Source organism: Chaetodon auriga, chromosome 20 (genome assembly GCF_051107435.1).
Source record: "Chaetodon auriga isolate fChaAug3 chromosome 20, fChaAug3.hap1, whole genome shotgun sequence".
NCBI lineage: Eukaryota > Metazoa > Chordata > Actinopteri > Chaetodontiformes > Chaetodontidae > Chaetodon > Chaetodon auriga.
In genome coordinates, this window is record NC_135093.1 from 3,230,600 (window position 1) to 3,251,423 (window position 20,824).

Below are 20,824 nucleotides of genomic sequence, written 5' to 3' on the forward strand. Positions count from 1 at the left end.
TCAGAGCTGGTTTTGGTCTTTTCTTGGGGTTCGCTGACAATAACAAAAATGTCCTGGAAATGCTTCCTTCTAATACTGTTTGTCTTCTTTCTGCAACAGTCTGGACCACCGTAAACTCAGAGGAGGGGTCATTAATGTGAGTGTACCTGCGTCGATGAAGCAAAAAGCACGAGACGGTTTTGTTCTTCAAATATATAATCTTAGTTCAGTCATACAGATATATACATTGTATAATAAATAATATTTATAAAAACATAACATTTACGATTATAAAATAAAAAGGGAATTATTCACTTTGAAACATTTGTACAAAACTTTGGATATAGCGGGGGAGGTCGGGGTGGGGGGTGGGGGTCGGGGGTCGGAGGGAACTGAACACAGAAAGGTGGGCCCAGGTAGGGAGGGCTGCGTAGAGGATGACACGAAAGCTAAGCTATGTCACAAAGAGGACAGCCTATACACTACTGGGTATTTCTGCTGCTGAATATAATTAATAGGAAGCAGGTGGGACTGTCAGAACATGTTATGTGGAAACCTCTCTCAGCTTGTTCCACCACTGTGAAGAGCCAGCCTGCCATCCATCCACCCATCCATCCATCCATCCATCCGTTTTTCCATTCACTTGTGTTTGTCACTGGCAGCCGTCATGCGCGCGCACACATCCACATCTTGCACACATAAATCACCGCGCTCCCGGTGACGCTTCCCAGCCTGAACGTTCTGGGAATCAGAAGTCACGAACATGAAGTGGAAGTCTTTTCTCTGCACCCAAAGATCACAACCATTTTTCCTCCGGGACCTTAAAATCATTTCCTTTTGTTAAAAATTACAAGTCAGCGTCGAGCGGGCCAAACACCCGATGCCTCTCAATAACATATTTTCATTGTTCTTCTAATATCTCCAAAACCAAACAACGGTGCAGTTTTGGGGTGTACTGACAAGTAAATTCATGATTCAGGCTTCTTAAAAACCTCAACAGTCCAACTGAGGGAAAACACGGAGAGGAGGAAGAGGATGAGGAAGCAGAAGCTTCTGTTCGCTCTGGTCTCCACGTGTCGTCACATGTCCCCCTTTTTCCTCACAGCGATAAAAGAAGGATTCCAGACAAAAGTCTCTAAGACGGACCTGATGAACGCACGAAGAGTTAGATACAAAGATCTCCCAATGATCTGCTCAAAAGACCAGACTTAATATGAGGCATGCTAAAGCTCCACTCCAGTTCGATGCATACATTTCTAAATGAAACAGCCGTAAATTATCTTCCTCTGGCGCTATCTCTCTCCGGCTCACAGCACTCCCTGCGCTGAATAATGTACGACTGCGTTGCATCACGCTTACGGAAATCATGAGCAATTTACAGGTCGATCATGCCCGAATGCAGGAACAAAGTCGTCATTCATGAGAACTGCTAGCTTGCAGGGACGAAGAATTTGCTCGCATAAACAATGCTCGAATGTTTACCACCTGGAGTAACTGAATAGTGCATACATATACATGTGTCGGGTTGTTAGTTAGTGGAATGAGCATGCTTGTTCACACACATGCTGCATACCTCCAGTCCCAGCCCAATGGTAATATTTCAGAAATGCGGGGCTATAAAATCAGGCTGTAGCGTATATCTTCCAGAGTCAGTCAGCGGCGAGTAGCAACACTGAGGATTTCATCAGCTCAGTAGTCAAAAGACAGGACACTTCCAACACCTGCCTGCTGTTCTCAGTTCAGTTCAGTAGTTACAAAGTGATGGTTTCCTGGGGCTGCCGACGTGTTCAGTGTCACTTACCGCTGAGTGACGGTGTAGAGGTTGGTTTAGTTTAAAAAAAACAAACAAACAAAAGGTAAACCGGCCAGACGGGCCGGAGGAGTGAGGTGTTAGTTAGAAGATGCTTTTTATTCAAAAGCAAAGAGAGTTTTTTTTTTCCTTTACTGCATTAATCTCACAGGTACAAAGTGTTACTGTACATGCCGCAAACGTCGCGTTGGCATGGAGGGGGAAATAAATAAAGACGAGGGGAGGGGAGGGGCCCGATGCTGCAGGGAGGGGACCGGGGGAGAGGGGCACAACTCTAGCTTCTTCCCATGAGGAGGTCAACACTTTGTGGTTATCATGGAAATGGGTGCAGTGGTGTGGAAGACAGGTTCTAGAGTGGGGTTTTTACAAAAGAAGGTGGAGAAGTATCCGTCACTGATGTGCCATTAGCCATTAGGGCTGAGTGTGTGTGTGTGTGTGCAGAGTGTGTGTTTCTGTGTGGGGAAGCAGGGCGGTCGTGCAGTGGGTGAAGGGCGGGCGGGCAGGCAGGCGGGCGGGCAGCACTTGTAGTCCGGCAGTTTTGTCCGAAAGCCTCTCTCACTTGCACGTGTGCACGTCGTAGACGCGCACGCACTCCTGACAGCTGACGTAGCAGCACCAGTGGAAGATGCAGTGGCACTTCTCTTTGCGTTTCTCAGTCCGGGTGTTGTGGCCGCGGCCGCAGCACAGCAGGTCGCAGCCCTCGATGCCGTGCGACGACACGTTGCAGGCTCGGTCGCGCGTCCCGAAGGAGCCGGTCTCCGGGTTGGGCTCGCAGAAGTTGGGCGAGCCCTCGTAGTAGACCAGGTCGCGCTCGGTGGGGTGCTTGAAGAAGTTGTACTTGACCCGCAGCGTCTCCACCCAGCCCCGCGACTCGCGGTGCTTCTCCACCACCATCTCTGAGGCGCTGTCGTACTTGTCCTTCAGGTAGTCGCCCAGCATGCGGAAGTCCGGCTGCGCCCACCAGCACGTCTTCACCTCGCAGCTTCCCGACAGGCCGTGGCACTTACAGCGCAGGTGCATGTGGTCGAGGATGGTCTGAGAAACACAGAAGACACGTTTGAGTTCACTCTGCAGGGATGTTTACAGCCAGTGTCGCCTCTGAACTTCACCCCATTTAAAAAACTGTTAAACTGACTCTTTTTCTGCGAACCGTTTGCACATTTCTGCTCCTGAGATTCATACTTCCAGACTTCTCTGCAGACTTTTCAGACCATATTTAACATCTGAGCACAAACAGCTGATGGTTATCATGTACATTCTGACTCTTCTTTTCCCATAGATCTGCCTTTATATTCGGGACTGTCGAGCCAGACGCTGGAGCACTTCTTTCACCGACAGGCCGTTCAGTCCACACCGCCAAACATCTCTGCCCAAACAGGAAGTAAAGGAACCGCTGCTACCTACAGCACATTCGGATTATTCTCTCCTAAAATACTGAATAAATGATATCACATTACTGCTCCCTCCACTGTAGTAAACAGAGGCTCAGACAGAGATTCTATACTTTTCCATCCTGCGTAGGAATAAATATCTGATATAAACTAACAAAGCAGCTATTTATCAGCTTGTCAAGCATCCATCATTTTCAAGATGATTGACGAGTCCCCGTCTGCAGACTCTGTGAATTCAGTCTGACTCAAACTGTCATCCACCAGGAAAAGTCAAGCGACAGACGTTTCAAAGCCGCCTGTCAGGGCCTACAGGTGGAGAGACTTTGACGCCGCTTTTGGGTGGAGTTTTCCTTTAAAGTGTCATTAACTAAACTGGCCTTAATTTGATGACTCGGTGCTTACGGGGCAGCCAAGTCAGTCACCACCAAGCGAGGTCTGCTGGAATTTTACGGTCAGAAATTTACAGGAAATTCAGTAATGTCGACTAACGAAACCACTAAAGACTCGCAGAGCAGGCCAAGAAAAACAATACGCCACTGGCTGCAATTTATTTAAGTGTCATGCAGCTGTGAAGTACAGAGGCTCGGTGCTGCTGCAGCCTCTCTGAAGTCATTGGCTCACCTCGTGAGTGTGCTGCCGCCGGGCATGTTTTACCTTTGTGTTTTGATTTTGTTGTGCTTTAATTCAACAGCTATATTTAGCCGCAGAATTCCCCCAGCTGGGGCGGAAGGCAGGTGGCTGGGGCACCTCTGGGTGAGGAGGGGGAGAGTCGGGGGGGGGGGGGGGTGCAGATTTAGGGGTGGATGGACTGGTGACATCACACCATGGAGCTTGTCATGCCAACGTCAAGTCCCAGAGGCCCTCGGGGCTAAATACTGGAGCGTGAGAGGGCCAGGTGGAGGAGAGAGGAGGCTCTGACGGCGCTGCTGTTCAGTTAGCTCCTGCACCCCCCCCCCCCCCCCCCCCCGGCCGCTCCCGTGCACTCAGATCAAAGGGATGTCTTGTTGCCGTGTGGTCCCTGTATTTGCCCCTCAGCGAGCAGCCGGGGAGCCTGTTTTCTCCGAGCGGTGACAGCAGCCAGTGATGTTTTAAGTCGGAGCTGATTTCCTTCTTTTCCCCTTCAACTCACGCGGGTTATTTGACTGGCAGGGAATTTTTCATTGGGATGCAAGGCATGAAAGGCGAGGCGTGGGGGCAAGGCGGGAGGGGAGGTGTTGCTTAGATCAGTAATTAACCAGTCATTCAAAGTCAAGTGCTCATTTTCAAGTGGAAACTCAGAAATGTGCGGACAAGTCAAATACCGAATCCCGAGCCGCCACATGAACAATTAAGAATCCCAAACAGCGATGTCTCCGGGATAAAGCCTCTCACAAGACAGTCAGATCATTGTCCATTGTTTACTGCGTCTCGGTTTCAAGTTTCCCATTTTGCTCTGATTGATAGTACAGTGTGCGCTCAGGTTAATTAATTTGATGTACTGCAGCGCTCGACAGGTCAAAATGTTCTCAACAATGGAGGCTGTTTCTCTCCCGCAGAGTCAGTCCTGCAGATGTTCAGTGCAGCTTGTAACCAACAAACAGCTGCAGCCTGATCAGTTTAGTCATGTGGTAATCAATTTCTACACTATCTGGCCAAAAGTATGTGGACACCCCCGCACTGTAGATCAGTGGATGCAGCTCTTCTGCCTGTTCATAGATCCTGGCTTGTGACTAAAGGTGAACGTCAGGTTGACATCAGGAGGCCGCCACAGCAGCAGATTAAAGCCGCGGTTTTGGAAAGACAGTTTCAACAATCACATGTCACATGTCAGCGCATCCCCGCACATGTCCCTCATGTGTGTCTAAATGTGTTTACCGTGCGTCCAGCCTCGTTGTTGTGTCGGTTCATCGCCGAGCGAGCGTCCGGGCGGTTCTCTCTGGCGTCGGCAAACTCCCTGGATACCAGCACCCCAAACTCTGCGTCCTCACTGCAGCCGCCCCACTTCCAGCCCTCCCCGGGAGGTCCCTTGTGGTGGGAGTCACAGCCGCACATGGTGGATGTGCCCTCAGCGCAGGAGCGCGTCACTGCGAACGCCACGCCTGCAGAAGCGATGGCGTGGACGAACGCTGACTCTCTGGTTGCTGAGAGAGACAGATGAAGACAGACAGTCTTGTGTTAAACATTGACAAGGCAATCTTTACTACTGCCAACATCCAGACAGAGGTATTGAAAGGGAGACCTCCAGGCAATAACCTTTTAACACAACATTTCATCTTTGAGAAGTGCCGCCGTTTGCCACTGTGAAAAACAAGAAGCCGACAGAAGACGAGTCTAACCCCCGATATGTAAACCTGGTTCACAGAGTTTAGCATGTGATCGTATCAGCGACGAGGAAGCGCACGCCACCGGACACACGGAGGAGCCTAAAAGCAGAGTCCCTGCAGTGCCATCAGCCCATTGTGGCTGTGTCAGGAGGGCCTAACGCTCAGCGGGATCTCACTGACCTCCTGTCATCCCTGAGGTGTGCTGCTTTGCATCTGGATAGTGTTTCAGGAATGTTGTCACCCCCCACCCTCCCATCCACTCCCCCCCCCACCCATCCGTCCCTGTTCAGAGCCCAAGGCCTTCTGGTGAAACCTAGCAGTGTGTCGGCCTGTTTCTTTTTTACGCTGAGGGATGGAGTTACGCCTCCTTTGAAGGCAACAGCCTATTATGTAACCAGACACCATTGTTTCACAATCACAGCACACTTACTGCGGCTCACCCATTACACTCCACTAGCTCTGTAACAGACATAGAAAAACACACCCGGAGGTAAGGGGTCCTTCAGCACTGGCTTAGCTTTTCAGGAGGACTGAGAGGCCTGAGTTTATGAAACGCACGATTCTGTGATCTGAACTTTGGAAATTTGTACAAACACGACCGGAGAATAAAATCCGTATTTTGTAAACCACAGTGGCTACTGAAGCCAGAAATTCCTCAGCAATTCAAGCGCCAATGAGGCTTTGAGGACCCAATCAGAATACTTCACAAGCCACAAGCTGATGTTTGCCTGGAGGCTCGTCTGAATGTGTCTGCAGACAAAAATACATTTTTATTTTTGCGGTTAATTTGATGCCACAGGGGTCAATATTTGTGCTGTTTCATGAAAATCACTGAAGCTGAATTTTTTTTTGATGTGTCTGTATTTCTGTCATTTCTGACAGCACGCCTGCTAATAATGTTCAGGTCTTTTGCTGTGACAATGTAATGCAGATACCAAAATACAGTAAATCACAACTATGTTCAGTAATTTTTGAAAATAAAAATGCAAACTCTTATTTTTAGATGTATCTTCCTGATTCTAAAAATGTTGTGTGTCCAGAAATACTGTCTTTTCAGCGTTATTGCCGGTGAAAGGGATACAGTTTTGGTCTAAATCCCCAGTGAATCCTTGCATGATTGGATGACACACAGTCCTCAGGTTCGGCATCCCTGCTCACCCTGGCAAGCCTAACCGGGCCCTCCACAACAGGGGCCTGTGAGCCCCGGGCCCCTGGAGCTCTGGCTGTTAGCCAAGGCTAGCGCTGCCCCTGCTACCTGCTGGGCCCATCAATCCGCCTTTGTTTCCCTTGTGTCACACTGTATTATCCACACAAAGGGCCCAGCGACTCGCGCCCCCACAGCCCCGCTCTGCCCGGAGCTGGCATTCCCTAAACTCCCTAACCCCCCCCTCCTCTCTCTCCAGCCACCCCTCTGCCAACACCCTGAGCTGAAATCCCATACACCACCACCCACCACAGGACCTCCACCCCCCACTTCCTCCAGGCATCCACCAACAGCACCACCATGGCCAACACACAGCTCAAGGTGGCTGGGGCTGGTGGCTGCTAGCTCTCCCTTCGCTACCTCAAACTTTTACATTCATCACTCCCAAAGTGAGCTGCTCTTCTTCCTTCCCTCCTTCCTTGCTTCCTTCCTTCCTTCCTTTGCTTCCCTGTCCCAAAGTGCACACCCCGGGCTAGGTTGGGAGAGATCCCCTTTCAGCCTGTTTTCATGACAGAGTCAAAAGGGCGTGTGAATGGGGCGTCCGTGGGAGCTGGACTGTGTGAGGCGCGCACTGGTCTTCATGCACAGTAGGGGTTGAGCAGAGCCCCCCGGCCCTTTTCTATTGCCTGTAATCTCATTTGGCCTCCCCTCTCCCTTTTATTTGACTGAGGAGCTTGGACTGCTCACACTGCCCATTTCTGCCCAGATTCCTTCCCCTCTGACATACAGGGTAATTCATTTCCAATCAGCAGCCTCACTCGCAACACACAAACTTCTACCTTTATAATTAGGGGCTGCAAGGCCTTAAGCAGGACACCTGTGCCTGTTGTTCCCCGTCGTCAGGGTTCGTGGGATCGTTTAAAGGACACAGTTAACGCGGAGATCTTGCAATTAGCATTCTGCGTGTGATGCGCGTGATGGATGTCTCCAGCGTATCTGCTGTACTTGTCAGGTTTCGTTGATAGATTTGCCACGCTGACCCTCTTTCATGTCGGAGAGTGTAAACAAGGTCGGGAAAACCGAAACAAAGTCTCTGACTCTGAAGACAAATGTAATATTGAAGGTAAAGATGGATGGAAGTCGAATAATGTGTCAGTGTCTGTACCTGCACTCATTTCTCACAGCAGCCAGGAAAGGTGTATATTACTGTAATTGCCCCAGTTAGTCGTTTGTCAGCAAAAGCCCAGAGAACAGGCAGTGCTGAGCCTTAGGCTTGAAACTGTTAAATGCTATGTTTTGTAACAGCTTGCAGTAGCCTCAGCTATATAACCTACTTCTTACAGTCGGGTGTTGTTTGGCAGAGGTCATTTAGATCATCATTTATTTTGTACTCTGAGCCTCAGGTACACATGTGCATCGTAAATACAGCAATAAAGATTCATTGCAGGCTTTTCCTGAACAAGCACTTGTAAATAATTTACCTTTATCCAGCACGGGGCCGAAGATGGCCAGGTTGTCCTTGATGGTGGTACAGTTCCATCGGCGGCCCCTGAACTGGTGCTGGCACTCCTGGATCCCCAGCTTGACGCCTTCAGCGACGCTGGGCATGATCTCTATGTAGTTACGACAGAAACGCAGCTGCTTGGGCACCAGGCCGGGGATAGAGCCACACAGGATGGGTTGGGAGCCCAGAGACGAGTACTGCTGCCCGAGGGCCAGGGACCTGTGGCAGACGGACAGGGAAAGCATCATTAAGCGAGATGTGCTGGACATAAACTCAGGGGGGATTAGGAATAAAAAGAACTGCAACATGATCAAAGAGGCTTATCACCAAACAGGACATCACTGCAATGCTAATGAATAAAAACAGGTTAAATTTAGGTTAATATGAGTTTATATTAAACCTCAACATTTTCTTGGTACTGACAAATGCCTCTGTAGCACAGAAAACAGTCAAGCATGAAAAGCTAGCACTGGAATGGCAAGATATTCAGTGATTGATTAACAGTCCTGTACAGCTGCTCGTGCTTAGACAACTTCTGCTTCTGATTGTTATTTTTCGTATTGGTATCGTATCTGCACCTGGAAAGAAACAAATGACACTCAGCCCTGATGCCTTTACAGTTTTACAGGATTTGGGAAGTGAAGTGTTCTGCCTCACAGTACAAATGTGTGCCCTCCCTGAACTCAATAGAGATGATGGTGACCTGCCAGGGAGGCCTTTGTGAAAGGCAACCTGCTCCACGAGGAGAGCAGCGTAGCTCTGTGACAGTACAGTGATTCATACTTGAGTGTTTTATTGACTCATCTGCTTAATATAGTTTATACTAAGAGCTCCTGTTTATTTTGTCTTGTTTTTCCACCAGGAGGGGGAGGCCAACAGGCCCACTTCAGGGCAGGGATACAAGCTATTAGTCCTGACTTTTCAAAGTGTTCCCACTTGTTAGTACACACAGATCTGCTGATCGAACAGATAACATACAAGAACCTGTCTGCTTAGACCGGGAAAAGCCCCCTCACACAGTTTCAAATCTCTGAAAACACCTGCCTCTGCAGCCCAATCACTCATTTGCGGTTTTCCCCCGTAGTTGATTTGTTGAGAACAACAGCATGTACAGCTGAACTTGTTGGTGATGGATGAAAACAGCATATCTGAAGCTCTGTGCCTCACCAGAAGGCCCTTGCAGATGTGCCTAAACAGGGATTAATCACCACAGTGAGACAGCTAAGATCAGCTTGTGATGCCAGAAACCATTATAGTTTCATTCAGGTAATTAATTTTAATTGCTTTCTATTTCTCTTGAAATAAAAGAGGGAGAGAGGGAGAAAACGTGTTTTCCATGCCCTTGTTTTAACATGCTTTTTGTATGACAAGCTCAAACAAAACTGTACAGTTTCACCCGGAAGGTCATGCATTTATTGGAGGATGTCGGCCTCATATTTCTTGTTTATTTTTTTTTGGGCATGAAGTATATCACCTGAAGAAACGTGCATGTTTCTGCACAGGTCTGCACTGTTAAGAGATGCAGGCAGTGGATGTGTGTGATTTGGGTGTTAACAGTGTTATGGATGTGAAGATGTTCTGCCAATTCACGGTTTTAAGAGAAGAGCTTCACCAGCGTGGAGCAGACTCCAGCACTTGGCTGAGTCTGGGCGGACAACGTGGCGCTGGAGGCCATGAGGGGATCATGGGGGAACAATTGATGCTGATCAGATCAGAGCGCCACTCAGGATGACCTCAGGACCCCTGCAGGGCGCAACCCAATCACAGCAGCCACTGACTCTGACAGATGAGTGCAGCGCAGTGCCCCACCCCAACACAAAAGTCAAGCCATTGAAGTCACAGGGAAAAAAATCCCCCCTCAGATAGGTTCACAGCTCATGTGCGCTTTTGCTTTCTGCATCTCTAAACCCTGCCCCCACCTCCCAGCACCCTTCTCCCCTCCCATACACTGTTTTTGATCTCAGGTGTGCATTGTTGCAGCAGGCTCCCAGGTATCAGGCTTTGCCAGCAGAGCTTCCACACTGAGACACGAGAGGCTGAGTTGTTTTGCTTTCACAGCTGGTCTATAGGAATATATGATGATCACGTCATCAGCCACTTGTGTTGTTGGCTTGAGCTTCCTGACTGACACTGATACACAACAAACAAGTCTTAAGTTTCAGTATGAAACCCCGTCTGATCACAGCTCCTCAAGGAGAGTACAGTTACATAAACTATTCAAAACACTCAAACACCACTATGCCCAAGGAAAAATAAGTCTCTTCTCTTTCATATCCAACTTTTATGCTGTTTTGCCCAATTTGATGTTCCAATGCACTTAGTAATTTGATAGTGCTCATCAATCTCCATTCATGTTCTTGTCTTGGGTGTACCCAAGCGAAGGCAGCCACATTAGCTCATCTGCCAGTCCCAATCCCAACAACATCACTGAGTTCAAGTGTTGCTGACTTCACTCTGTCTGGTGACTGGGTGACTAAGGACCTTAATTACAATGTCTGTGAGCTTGGTTACTGCCCATTAATCTCTCAGTCATGGGATGGACCGGAGTGGATGATGCTCTGCTCAGAACTTGGATTTGAACTCAGCACTGTCACACGCTCCCCAACAACATCAGTCAATTAATTCAAAGGAAAATCTCTCCTTCCCAAGTGAGATATCTCTGTTTTTAGACCACTGTGCCAGCCTCTGCTACATTTTCAGGTTCTGTTCAGGACAGCTAGACTGCCTGCCCACCACTCTGACATGCTGGTTTAACCGGTGATTACAGGATTTCTGATGGAATCAATTAGCTAACCACATAGGAGTTTGTGGTGGACATAGCATGTTTAGACTACAGGCTGTGGATCTGCCAGCCTATTTGTCTTTGTTTGCAAAGGATGTGCCTCACTTGATGCGTATGGACAGATGAGATGAAAGGGATATCTTTTTGGCTAGGTGCTAATGAGAGTCTTAACCCTGAGGGGTTATGAGGCGTATCGTGCAAACAGACACACACGCAGACTCATGCATGCAGACCACATGTGTGCCATGCTGATCCTGCCTGCTTTGCCTCACTTCTCGGAAGCCACGAGCAACGTGTCTCAACCGAGTGAGGGAGCAGCAGACGCAGAGACCTCCACAGAGGCAGAATGCCGGGGGAATCTGCTGCAGGGGACGAGACGAGCAGCAGAGCAGCAGCGAACGGCAGGGCTTGGCAGGTGCATGCCCGGGCAGGTCCGTATGGGGCCTCTACTGGCCTGGGGTTTTACGGCTTGGTTGGGGGTTTTCTCAGTATCCAAACTGGGCTGATGTGAAAGTATGACGGGCCACTGGAAACCACAGAAATGAAGCAGAGGAAACAAAGGGATTCCACCACACACCTTGCTGAAAAGTGGAAATTCACGCAATCAAGTCTGTAACACTGTCAACAAAAACTTTGACTCAAACACTCCCAGTGTAATAAAATCACAACTACACTCTCTGCTGCTTGGTTAGAGAAGTGATGAGCAGGAGCTACTCTATTGCATCTCAGTTTTTATTTTGCTGTCTCCAGTCAAGAGGTGAGTCACGGACTCTTGTCCTGTCAGAAAAATATTGCAGCTGCTGTTGTGGGAGGTCTGCATTACAGGGGTCAGTGTGTAGCACATGTCTGTTCACAGATGAGCTTTCTTTGTGTGACAGCCTCCTATGTCCAGAGGCACAAAAAGTACCAGGTGACCCTCTGAACCTGCTGAGCAGAACATGACACCTGACCTCACTGCCTTTAGCCTGATGGCCTACAGAAACAGCTTGAAGTTCATGACCAGGGCCCATATGCAAGTTTCTAAGGCTTCTATCAGGTACCTGCTGATACTCTTCTACAGTGAAGTGTACATGCCACCAAAATTTATTAGGTTCAATTATCTGTGATAATGTTATTTTCTCTGATTATATTTTTTAACATGCAATTAATGTTTCTTGTATTGCACAAAACAATGGAGGACATGACATGCCACTTCCGGTGTCCGTTTATAGTTATAATGTGGAAGGTACAGTAGGTTAGCTTAATCATCCTCTCCTGCACCAAACTGTGTTTGTTCTAACTGGATAATGTTGGAAGAAACTTTGAGGGATGTGGAAATGTCTTCAAAACAACAGTACGTTTTCTCAGACAACCTGCTGAATGTTTTCAAACTTTGTAAGTTAATGTTACGTATTTAACTAGCACGAACAGAGCTAGCTAAACTTTAGCTCTATGTAATGCTAATATAAAAGATTATTTGCTATATGACAGCTGGGTAAACAATGTCTACCTTACCTTTAGTAATTCCGCCTTTTTCGTGTAGTTAAAGAGACGCTTTCGTTAATCATGGTCAGTTCTATAGTTCGTGTATTGCGCATTATCAAATATTTAACGGTTTTGCATTGTCCTTCAATTGGCTCGCGCACCCGAGTCTTATTTTTTTCTTTTTTTTATTGACAAAGAGGATCATGTACAAAAAAAATCAGGTGAAAAGCTGGCACCACATTTGAATCAAATATTAGTGAAATAAATACATTTAAAAAAAAAAACATAAAGGGATAGTATTAAACGATAAATCCTGAAACGCATCACGCCATTAACTACACTAACGTCTTACGTCGCATCGTACGTCCTTCGGCTGCTAGCGCCGTCACTGCTAACGTTAGCTAACATAAGCTAAAGCTACATTTTCTACAGAGACAGCTTCTAAACGTAAGTACTGCTAAATAATATTTTGTTTCCGAGTTTCAGCCAGTACTAGACAAAGTATTTAGTCATGCTACAAAGCAGAAATATTCTATTTAAGTCCTGCATTAAAGTTGTATTGAAGTAAAAGTGCTTATTAGCATAATGTGCTAAGAGTACTTCACTAGTAAAAGTACTCGTACTATAGTGCCACCTGTCATTGTTATGTTTTATTATAGGCTACTGTTGGTTGGTAAGTATCAAAAGATGAACGTGTATGCAGCAGTGTAATGTTGCAGCTGAGTGAGGTGGAGTAGTTTCATTGGTAAGAAATGCATATTTTGTAAGTTTATCACATGTTTTGTGTGTATCTGAATCTGGAAAGTAACTTGTAAATGTAGTTCAGTAAAAAACACAATACTTCTGTCATAAAAGAGTAGAAGTCTAAAGTAAGGTGAATTGGAAATAAAAGTACCAGTACCTCAAAGCTGGACTTAAAGTTTGGATTTTGTCAGTTTCCACCACTGAGCTCTGGTCTGACAGGCACAAGCTGAAATATGTTTCGTGTTCAGGTTTGTTTCGACTGACTGAGTTAATTCAAAGTTATTGAAAGTTTTTAGTTTCCAACAAATTGGAATGTTTAAGTGGCAACCAGAGTACGAAGCAGAAATGAAAAGAGAGGGATTAGAGCGCCTGTCACAATCCATCCCTCCATGCATGCTTCCTTAGGCACTGTTCAGACTCATGGAAACCTGCGTGCATGTGTGAAGGCGCACTGAACTTCACGGCTGTGTTGCTACTTGTAAGTTCCCACTTCCAACAAGGTTATCACTGAGATAATGACGAGAGCTGGGATTCCTTAATCGTATCGCCCGCTCTGTGCAAACATTGTAGCTGCGTTAATTGGGTTGCGCCCTCGTTGCAGGACGTGCTGAAAACTGCTGACACGTGATATGTTTTTCCATTTGGTCTCATCACAAGCTGGGACGCTCTCCACGCCGTTGCTTTCAGGTCAAGAGGAGACCTATGCTTTCTGATGTATTCAGCTGTGCATCATTTGTGTCGTGCTACAATTAGGGTTGCAGTTTCTAAGTGAGTTAAATACCAGGATTTGTTCAGCTCTGATGCTCTAATGAATCTCTCATCAAACCTTTTGTCTCCTCTCTTTTAGTAGCAAAGAGCAGCAGACAAAACACTTGGGTTCCTTCTTAAATATGACCTTTATTATATTTTCTGTGACTTGTAATGGCTTAAAGCTGCAGCTAAGCAGAGTCAATAAGTAATTCAGAAGGATTCAGCCTTTCCAAACAGATTTCATACCAGCTTCATTTTTGATAAAATGCTATTGTATCCCAATGTATTTGCCAAAGTGGTTATTGACGATGGGTGCCAGTCGTTCTTAGCCGTGTCTGAACAAGTTAACTTATTTCATTAGAGAGAAATTACTGTTAGCTTATGCTGGGTTTGTGCCTGAAGCGCTGAATCCCGAGTGTGTTCTGTGAGAACCAGGCTCGTGAAGAGGCCTCTGCAGCTAGCAGACTGCAGGAATATTGTTTGCATTAAACTCTAATCTACCTCTAATTTACCTCTATATGTTGACGCCGCAGCTCAACTTGTCAGATTTGCCTGGAGGACATCATGTTGCTAAATGAGGCCCTAGCAGAGCAGTCAGAGACGTGCACTGAAAGCACTGCCATCAGAATTTCATTTATAAATCCCACACCAGAATCCGCAGAGACATAAAGACACGCGAAAGAGAGTAAGTGGGCCAAGGAAAGTTGCCGGCTTTGCCCGAGGATGGGACTTTTCCTGGTGGAGGCTGGAATGCAAAGCTGCTGTCTGTGTTTTGTTGTCTTCTCTTTTTCTTTGGCACACTTTTGATTTGTAGTCCAACAGCTCCTGGCTGATCAGATAAAAAATGACAGGACCCCTGAAAAATGTTCCAACCTGTTCTTTCTTTCTACCTCCTGTGCCTCCCCTCCTCTCCCCTCTCTGCAGACTGTTGCTGAGGGTGTGCAGTTGGGACAAGGAGCCCCTGCAGTCACATGTATGGAGACGTGAAGAGGGAAGCTGAACAGGGTGTAAACTTGTGAACCTGCCTGTCAGGAAGTGAATGAGAGCAGCAGTAGCTCTGCACAGAAGTGCTCTGGAGAGTACAAGGCACTGACAAATGCACGTCTGACTGGAGGCTCGGTGCCTCGGTCCGTCTGTAGGTGGACACAACAGAGTCTGAGCTGTTGTCTTGAAAGGACGGGGCTTGTTTGAATGAGTGTCTTGAGGGACTGTGTGAATGAACCACAGCTCAAACAGCGCATTGTTCCCTGCCTCTGCTCATTAGGGGCAGCTCGTTGGCGCTGCTGCTCGGATTGCCAGCAGTAATGCATCCTATGCAAATCATAACTCGTAATGGATCGTCTGGAATCTTCCGCTGTATGTCTGGAATTTCTTTGTGGAAATTTCAAACACCGCACGGTGTCTTTAAAAGTAATTAAAAATCTAATTGCTGTTGACTTTCTCATACTTGGTTGATTTGAAAGAAACCTCTGAATAAAATTGGAATGCGAAGCGACAGTGTGGGAGATCTACCTGATTAGCAAAGCTTGCCAGTCTGCAGATACTTCACTCACAGGCATCAGTGCCTGTGGCCCACACTTGTTAACTCCCTTTTCCATTGATCTGCCCGTCCCCGTCTTCATGAAAGCAGTTGTCCTGCATGTTTTGCCTTTCCCTTTTACCTTTGTTTGCCCCAGTAGGGCTGGGTGTCGCACATCAGTGCCCTTTAATGTAGACTGAAATGCACCGAGTATCTGGACAGATCAGCGTTGTTGTGAACGTGTTGTTTGCTCTGATAATTCCTCATTTAAATACAAATTTTGCCAGTTTTAGACCATCTTATTTCCAAAGTTTATGTTCAGCTGCTTGTGTTTAGATACTACTAAACTTTTTGATGTGTTTGGCTTCTTTTGCTTTGGCTTCATGTAAGTATTTCTCAGTTTGAAGGCTAATTTTTTGCATTATATCATTATGTGTTGTTGCTCATTTTTGCAGGTGATGTTTTGTTATTGCAAAGAAGACCATTATTCCAAATTCTTCCCAGCACTTTTCTTAAACAGAATGTAAACTGGATCCCTTGTGCTTTAGAGCCACTGAATGATATTCATCTCTTCCTGTTCACACTGCCTCTGTTAGCTGTTTGGTTGACCTGGTCAGTGACCTGAGGCTCTGACTGAATACAGGCTGCACAGGTGTGATCAGCACATCTGTCACTGACCCTGTGTCTCAGAGAAATTGCTTGCTGCCAATAATTAACATCTGTAACAAGCCATACAGGTGAGATCAGCCAGGTAATGAAGACTTTAGATATTGTGTGTTTGTGCCTCCACACGTGTCCCCTAATGATCTCTTTGCCCCTGGCCGTCGCGTTTTCCCTTTGAGGAACTGTCCCGGCCTGTGTTTTAGTGCAGCTAATAGCTGTGCACTGGGGGACTTTGTCATTTCCTACAAGAGCTCATTGCATGTGCTTTGATGGTGGGTGAAGATTAGGACTCGCCTTCGCTGCTTTGAAATACCACTCTCCTTTGAACCCCTCACCTAGCTTGGCTTTGACTGGATAATGTCATCCCACAACACGGCCTTTGAATGTTTTGTGAAGATCAGCGCATAAGGGTTATTCTCACTGTGCCAGTACAAGTCCTGTGTTTTTTTGGTCATTGTGATACGCATCATTCTTTAAGATCAGACAAAGGCGTCTGACTCACGAGACGTTTCATCAAATCAAAGTGTTTTGATCGGATCCTTGAGCAATATCGCCTCATTATAAGCTTCATACCTCAGCGACACCCCCGCTCAGGGCTAAATTCGTGGTAATTGTAGAACATGCAACATAGTCGACCATGTTTTTGAGGAATTTCCTCCGTCCGTACTCCCTGTATCCCTGTGGATGGCGCTCCCTGTGGAGACATTTCTCTTGGGCTTTAGGCCAAAATTGCCTTTGACCCTGGCCCTATGGCAGCCCTCAGCCATTCATAATGGAACCCCAAAGTTTCTTATGAATGACATTCTTCTGGACTTTCCTGCTCTTTTCTCTACCTTCCACTGCACTGTTGAGAATAATAGCCAAACATCCTTGATCTTTTCACACAAGGCGGCAGACGGAGGATTTTCCCGCAGTAAGAATCATTTAAGTGATCCTTTTGCCCGTGGTAGGGGTTTTGGGGTCGAAGATTGGATTGAAGATTGGAGGTGGAGGGTGGGGGGGTGGTGTCACAGTCAGATAATGACATTCCTGAGACCCAGAGATGGACTCTAGAGCCCCATTTAAGCCGCTCAGGTTGAACTGGAAAGGTCTGTGTATAGACTGGGCAGTTTGGTCAACCTCGATAGCTTCGCGTGAGATCTTTCCGGAGGTTTGACGCTGATGTTATTGAGGTCCAGCGGCCCCCAAAACTTCCACAAACACAATTTTAAAAGGGAGGTTATATTTTAGGCCTATGCATGCTCCGAATTTTAATTGAAGGATGTTAAAAATGAATCACTGAAAGCTTTAATAATGCACAAACCCTAAGAATAGATAAGTATTTATGTGTGAAATACCTTTTAACAAATGATAAAGAGTTACCTTTAACCTTTGCTTGCATTTGTCGCAGTGACTGAATATTAACCGTTAATGAAAAAACTGCTAATAATGTTTCCCCTGCAAGGAAGTTGCACAAAGCCCTGTCAGGTGGTCTAAATCAAAGAAATATTGGTGAATCGTGGCTGCATTGACTGCTCATTAAAGCGCTTGATGATTTTAGGGTATGCTGACCGTTGCTATAAAGCTATTTAGCTATTAACTTTTTTTCTCTTTCTCAAGAAAACGTAAACGTTGAAAAATGTTTGTGGAAAAGCGGAGTCTATATGAGATGGAGCCGCTTGAAATTACAACGAGCACCCAAAGAAATTTACATGGAGTGTTCAATGCCTCGTGCAGATTTCACAGAGGTGATGATAACAGAGGATTAAGAGAATAACAGTTATTGGATTTAAACATCTCGTGGCTGTGCGGTGTGATATGACAGAGTTAAACCGATAATCGCCGCTGATGCTCGATGGCTGGTGTTTGGCGTAAATTCAGCTGAGGTAATTCCTCGCTGAAAGTGACTGTCATCATTCACTTACAACCGCTGTTGTTTATGCAAGGAACACAAACACTTTCTGGCTGACAGAGTGGCTTAAGCTGCTCTGGAAATGGTCGATGAGTTAAGCCACGCAGGCTCAGTACACTCTTATTAAAACCCTCAGCGTTTAATAAGAGCAGAATATTGTTTCAGAGCGCTCCAAGTCCTCGTGTTGGTGTTTCTCGGTTATCAAACGTAGGTTAAAAGGTGAAACCAGAACACAGCAATGAGTCCAAGAGCAGACATTTTTTCATTTTCAAACCACACAGAAGGGATGGCGCTGTCAGATAATTGGACGGAGACGCTGCAGGACCTGTGGATTATGTGTGGTCACCACATAGCTTTAAGCTGTCATGAATTCTCTCAAACCTTGATTTTGGCCATTTTGTACCAAAACTACGGTTTCCCCAACATTCTTGCATTTCAAGAAGGCAATTTACTGCTCTGTCTCGCCTTTCCAAACCCACCTCATTAGTTTGCTACGCCTTTTTCTTTCTTCTACACCTCATCTTCAGCCATGCATATGTGCATATCACTGGAGTTATTTATGCTCTGTTTTGTTTTCAACACCCCATCTTGTAACAGCGAGGCTGCCAGGCATAAAGCAGTCAAAACTCCTCTTCCCTCCAACCCGTCCCACCTTGGCTGGAGAATTTATGGCCAAGTCCTCGCCCCTGAGACAGAAGCCGAGAGGAGCCGGCCGGGCCCTTGCTGAAACTCGGCACCCTCTTGTTTGACGCACCACCTCATTTTGTCTCCTTTTGGACGCACTCGACACCGCGGGGCGATGCCACTGACAGCGCTGTTTGACACCCATTCCTCAGCACCTGCCCGGTCACCTGGAGCTACGGCTCGGCTTTTCATCCCTCCACCCTCCCAGTAACCCCTCGCTCAGCCTGCACTTCAAAATTTGTTTCCCAAATCAAAGGTGGTGTGCATTGTTAAGGTTCGAACATTATACCGGTGTCATGTAAGCTGCTTGAACAGAACAGCTGCAGGTAATTCACAGAGAGAGAATCTCAGGCTCTTTGTCACTGTTGTCTGATGGTTCTTGCTGAAGCCAGGAGTGGGTGTAAAGTCCTCTTTGCCATTAACACTTCAGCCCTGTGGCCTGTGTGCTTGGCAGCTGCCTGCTCTGTAAATGAAACCAGAAGATGCTCGCGGTTTGGACAGCGCTATGGTGGGACCACATGCTAGTTGGGCTACTAAAAGTGCAGTAGCTCTGACAAGTATTGTGTCGTGAGCCAAAAGAGCTTTGTCATACGCCTACGCAAATATCTCCAAAATAGAAGCTTTATGTTACAAAAGAAGACCAGGAGCCATGAGGTCAGCTGCATGTAGCTGAATTTGTAATGAGATAAACCTCTAAATTTCAGTTGCTGGTGCCAAAAGCGATCTGGGATAATTTAACAAAGAATAAAACCCTGCGGCACCTAAACATATTGTCTCCTGACAAATCCGTGGTGGAGGGGGTGAATTGTGGTGCAATTGAAAAGCAAAATGACATGCTTAACTGTTTTTTTCCCCAAAAAGAGAAGATTCATTTAATTACCGCTGATGCCCCGTGGCAGACCGCAAAATTTGTAATATTTAAAAAATTGTGGGCAACTTTGTCAGCGGTGGAGAGTTAGCGTTCAGTGAATGTCATACATCTACCAAAAAGAAAAAAAAAAAAAAAAGCCCAAAACAATTCAGATTCAGTTCACGGCATGTTTGGGGGCCGGCGGCCTGAATGTAGAACAGTGACACACAATAGCAAACAAAACAAAATGACGCTGATCTGAGAAGTCACGACCGCTGGATGATATGCTTGTATTTCAGTGGTTTGTGAGCAGGAGCCTTTTGGAGGCTTTGTTGAGTTTTTACGAGCAGCATCACTGTTGTCATTGTCCTTGAGCGAAATCCACAATTTGTGTAATAATGAATGATCTTACTGACTTACGCCGGTGTGTGGAAATGCCTCACAAGTCCTCACAGTGCTGCTGACAATTCAGATCAACATGGCATCCACTCACTGCTGTATTTTGTCTCAGATTCAAAAAAGAACCAGTCATTTAACGCCTCCCAAAGTAAAAATTCATCCTCTTTGCATCACAACATACTCCAATATGATAAATGGACGTGAGTGTGGAGGGGAAAAGAACGGCGAGCCTTTTCCGTTACACTAGTATTTGAGGTTAAGATTCTTTGGACTGGGCCGGAGAACATTTTTCCACGCAGTCAACTGAAAGTGCACATTCTGCCCTCTCAGAAATGATCATTTGACCAAAAACACACTCTCCCTCTTCATGCGGCTATAGGGTCTGATGCTGAAACTGTGGATTTGTACTCACCACCAGATGGGATAGCCTCCAAGCACCCGTGAGCTGGACAACCACACACACATCAAATATCCAATCAGATACAAATCCATGAGGTAAGCCTTGCAGTGTGTGAGAGGGTGAATGGATCAATACATAGAACTTCCAGCAGGCAGCGAAGAAGAGTTTCCAGGAAGAGAAGCTTTGGGGCAGCTTGATTGTTGAATGAGGGGGAAGATTAAAATGATATTGAGAAAAAAAAAAAATCTTCCTCCTGTTTTCCCCCCTTCTTTGAGTCGGGCCAGGAAAGTGTGTCTGTCTCCTAGTAGTTAAGAGAATAAGTGTCTCTAACACACATGCACACACGCTCCTACCCGTCCTCTCCTTCCCTCCCTCTCTCTGAGGTTCTTCCCTAAGGTAGATATCTTTTTCTCTCTCTCTCTACTTTTTTCTCCCTCAGGATGCCTCATCCACAGGCCCAATATTAAAGGGGGGGGAGAGGCGGGGGGAATGAGGTTTGGAGATGTCAGCTGGCAAGCCAATCACAGAAGATGGCCTTAGGTTACGA

General features: G+C 46.5%; 1 protein-coding gene across 1 annotated transcript; it reads right to left on the bottom strand.

The window, feature by feature from the left end:
* Nucleotides 1-315: 315 nt before the first annotated feature.
* On the bottom strand, nt 316-20,378 carry wnt3 (wingless-type MMTV integration site family, member 3). Its single transcript, XM_076760822.1, has 4 exons — nt 20,290-20,378; nt 8,109-8,350; nt 5,035-5,300; nt 316-2,824 (listed from the first exon to the last, which is right to left on the bottom strand). Exons 1-4 carry the CDS (start codon nt 20,367-20,369, stop codon nt 2,345-2,347), a joined length of 1,068 nt encoding a protein of 355 aa, XP_076616937.1. The 5' UTR covers nt 20,370-20,378; the 3' UTR covers nt 316-2,344.
* Nucleotides 20,379-20,824: the final 446 nt, after the last annotated feature.